At 34.4% G+C, this 4,166-nt stretch overlaps 1 protein-coding gene across 1 annotated transcript; it reads right to left on the reverse strand.

Moving 5' to 3' along the window:
- Positions 1-2,097: 2,097 nt before the first annotated feature.
- LOC106740741 (phospholipase B1, membrane-associated-like) lies at positions 2,098-3,654 on the reverse strand. The gene is made up of 4 exons (XM_014612075.1): positions 3,589-3,654; positions 3,294-3,538; positions 2,366-2,547; positions 2,098-2,261 (listed from the first exon to the last, which is right to left on the reverse strand). Exons 1-4 carry the CDS (start codon positions 3,652-3,654, stop codon positions 2,098-2,100), a joined length of 657 nt encoding a protein of 218 aa, XP_014467561.1.
- Positions 3,655-4,166: the final 512 nt, after the last annotated feature.

Consider the following 4,166-nt stretch of genomic DNA (forward strand, 5'->3'; position numbering starts at 1 on the left):
AAAGACGGAAAATGTCGTATGCAACTGCCGGCCGCTACATGAAAAAGTCAGAGGGGTTTGTTAGGAAGTGGGTGAACGAAGGTGAAACGTTATAATGAAACAAAAAATGTTGACAATCTGCCAGAACGTGGCACCCGGCGCTTAACGACGAAACAGAACGACAAAGCTATCATCAAAATATTTGAGAAGAATCTTGGGTGTTCGTTATGGCGAACGAAGAATCTTTTATTGAAAAATGGTGTAGACGTGATCCTTAATACTATTAGACGACGATTGCTTGATTCCGAATATGGTTGGCGTAACACAAAGTTAAAACCTCTTTTGAGCGAGAAACACCTCGAAAAACACGACTAGAGTGGGCAAAAGCTAATATTGACCGTGATTTTGTCAATGTAATCTTCACTGATGGATCATCTTTTTAGTCCTGGATTCCCAGCAGGTATGCGTGGTCGATCATCATGATCCCATTGTTCAACTTACAGTAAAATATCCAGTGAATGTACATGTGTGAGGATGATTCTGTAAACAGGGATTTGGTATATTATAATTCTTCACGGACAATCCGAATGCACAGAAAATGTACATGATATATCATAAGTGTTTATTGAAGTCAGCTCAAAGATGGTTTGGCTCAGATAATAGTTCATAGGTGCTTCAAGAGAACAACCACCCAGAACACCGAAGTCGTGCATGTACGGAGTGGAAACATGAAAATAGCATCACTACAATGAACTGCACAGTCACCTGATGCTAATCCCATAAAAAATGTGTGGACAGTCATAAAAGTCAAACTGAGGGAAAAAAAGGTTTTTCATTTAAAGCAGCTCGTTCGTCATATACGGAAAATTTGAAGATCCATTCCTGAGACAATGGCTGAAAATTTCGTGGAAAGCATGCCCCGACGCTGTCAAGCCATACTTGATAACAAAAGAGATTGGATAACTTATTAAATAAATGCAGTTTAGTTTATTGAATTTATTAATAGATACATATCAAATAAAAATTTAAAAAAACACAAAATTGTTAAAAAAAAGTAACGGCCAATACGTTTTTGTGGAGCAGACTGTACGAACAGGTCTTTTAAATTGTTATTTATAAAAATTAAATTAACTTTTTCAAATTATGTAATTATGTCGCGTTTGTTCACGGATTATATACAATATATACATAAATATGCGATAAATATATATAACATCCACCTTGTTCACCAATGATCTGTAATTCCGCATTGTTACAATCAAGGAATCAATTTGACGCCGTATAATTCCTTGTTAAAAATTCTGAAGAGCTTTCCATCGCAATTAAATCTTTCGCACTATTCAATCCCACTATAATTTAAATAGAAGTGCAAATAAATACTGGTTTATTCAAATTGTGATAGTTTTTAGATTTTTTCGCACAAACAATCGGTAAGTTATTAAACACTCATTCAAGCACTAAACTGTCACTCAATTGTTCCTGATGTGTTGCTTTCAAAAAAATTCCAAACCAGATTTGCAATGATTTGTACATAAATTGTGAATAGAGACCGATGGCTTCATCGATACTACCATACGATAGCTCTAAACATGAATGAGACAGGTCGAAGAGAGACACTTTCGAGCTCATCCGATGTGACCCCCATTTTTACGATAATCATTTTCAAAATACCCGCGCAAGCTTTCGTATTCCTATGCGGTAGTTGTTGAGGAAGTACGTGAGTAAGAGTGATGGTGGCTACGAGACAATTTTACGACAAACGGCATAGTTCCTTATATTAACATTCGCTTGCACCACTTTGGATTTGCGTATACTCCTCTTGATATTTATTAAAAACGCAGATTTGTATAATTATTTCTTGGAAATTACATTAAATATGCCAAACGTGTATCTCTGTACTATTCGCAAATTAACTATACTTTACAGAGGCCCGTGAAATTATTATTATTATTATTATTTCCCATCTCTAAGCTAAAGTTACTCTCTATTAAAAATTGAAAAATACGTTATAACATTTTGATTATGCATAAATAACTATGATACTCTGTTTAAAGGCGGCATTATCGCACTACAGTTGACTGATTTATTCCTCTTTCTCCCTCGTCGAATAAGTATTCTTCACAAGGACGACTTATTTCGCTGAAGGTCTATTTGAGAATTTTGCAATGTGGCCAAGTAAGGCCTTTCCGGAGTTGGACAAAGAAACCTCTCAAAAAGATCCTGCCAGGATTTCGTTTTAACGCCAACTGGTTCCAATAAGTTATTCCACAAACCGTTTGCAACTACAAAAAAACGTCGATAACTTATTTGTTCAAAATTGAGTTAAAGATTTTCTAGTAATTAAATATAGTTTTCCATATTTCCTAAATAAAAAAATGGTATTTACTTCGAGTGTTAGTTTTCTGACTGTCATGAAAACAATCTATGGTGAAATATGTCGTATCGGCATATCCATGAGAAACGAGGGGTATGCTTAAATCTAGTGTAATAGCCTGAGTTATGACTGCAAAGTCGTCCCTCTGGAATTCAAAATAAATATTCAGGATTTCCATGTCTAACTCTTGCCATCTGAAACGTATTTAAATTTTTTCATTGATGCATGTATATATCTTTTATTATCGACAATATTTTTAAAATCATTCAAAAACGAATAAAAATTAAAAAATTGAAATATTCGGAGAATTTTTCATAGAATTTATTTAATAAAAGTATTATTTCTATCGTTAAATACTTATCGTCTCATGATTTTACGAGGGCGGTCCGATAAGTACTTAGCCTACAAAAGAAAAACGAAAATTTTGGAAAAGTGGCGATTTATTTCTCAACATAGTCTTCTTTTAGCTCGATACACTTGACCCAGCGATGCTCCAATTTTTTTAACCCATCTGAAAAATACGTTTTCTCGAAGTCTGCAAAGGCCTCCGTGGCGGCGATGACCTCCTCATTCGACTCAAATTTCTGCCCGGCGAGTGACTTTTTCAAGTTTGGAAACAAAAAAAAGTCGCACGGGGCCAAATCTGGAGAATACAGTGGATGGGGCAGCAGTTCGTAGTTCAATTCGACTAATTTGGCCGAATGAGGAGGTCATCGCCGCCACGGAGGCCTACTTTGCAGACTTCGAGAAAACGTATTTTTCAGATGGGTTAAAGAAGTTGGCGCATCGCTGGGTCAAGTGCATCGAGCTAAAAGGAAATTATGTTGAGAAATAAATCGCCACTTTTCCAAAATTTTCGTTTTTCTTTTGTAGGCTAAATATTTATCGGACTGCCCTCATATAATATTCTAGTATAAAACTTTGATATCTAAGGCCAAACATACAAGAACATTCGCTATCCGTCATAAGGTCACATGTAAAAGATGGTCTACCCTTACGACTGTCAAATAAAGTTTTCATATGTTGTGACGGAATCAACGATATCAAAGTCCGTGGCAAATTATCTCTCAATGTCGTCAAAACTTGAAGTAAATCGGCTTTGTGTTTATCGAAAATTGACGAAGGTGAAGAATTCCAGCACATATTGCTGCAAAAGTCGTTAACTCCGATCATCAACGATATTAACTGCAAACCAGATTGTTGTTATTAACATTTAATTGCCAGGAACTAATTACACTTGTCAACAAGGTTTTGGTTACCAAATCTACATTTTTTGTTTTCCTGTTAACTTTGTTTTCCATGTGTGATATTCAAAATGTCATAATTTTATATAGTCTGTTGCAACCAAACCCATTTTGCGATGTAAAAGTGATATGAAACTTGTGAACCCATCTCGAGATGTAAAAGTGATGTGAGAAAAAAAATTCTTAAACCATCTCGCGATATAATAATGATGCGAAAAAATATATTTTAAGCCCATCTCACGATGAAAAGTAACTGGAGGAAAATAAAGTAGATACTTATATTAAAAATGAGGTCCTGATAAATATTTCAATAACAAAAAGTTCTACATGCTACAGAGTTTTGATATTTTTATATTCAGTAAACAAAAATTATTAAGAACCATCGCATTTGATTCATATTACTAGAAATTTTTACTTGTTGACTAGTGTTATTAATTGACAACGCGATATTTTCGATACACCAGGTGTAGAAATTTGAAACCGGAATTTTTTTATAAAAATTACACGTCTGTTGTTTGAAAATGATAAAAAATATTTTATTCAAAATAATGTTCATTGCTATTTATACA

Source organism: Dinoponera quadriceps, unplaced genomic scaffold (assembly GCF_001313825.1).
Source record: "Dinoponera quadriceps isolate SergipeBrazil2010 unplaced genomic scaffold, ASM131382v1 scaffold577, whole genome shotgun sequence".
Lineage (NCBI taxonomy): Eukaryota > Metazoa > Arthropoda > Insecta > Hymenoptera > Formicidae > Dinoponera > Dinoponera quadriceps.

Coding starts and splice junctions, on each gene's coding strand:
- LOC106740741 (XM_014612075.1), bottom strand. CDS start 3,654: ATGGAAAACAAAGTTAACAGGAAAACAAAAAATGTAGATTTGGTAACC. Junction 2,548..3,293: donor GATAGCGAATGTTCTTGTAT/GTTTGGCCTTAG, acceptor AATACGTTTCAG/ATGGCAAGAGTTAGACATGG. Junction 2,262..2,365: donor TCAGAAAACTAACACTCGAA/GTAAATACCATT, acceptor GTTTTTTTGTAG/TTGCAAACGGTTTGTGGAAT.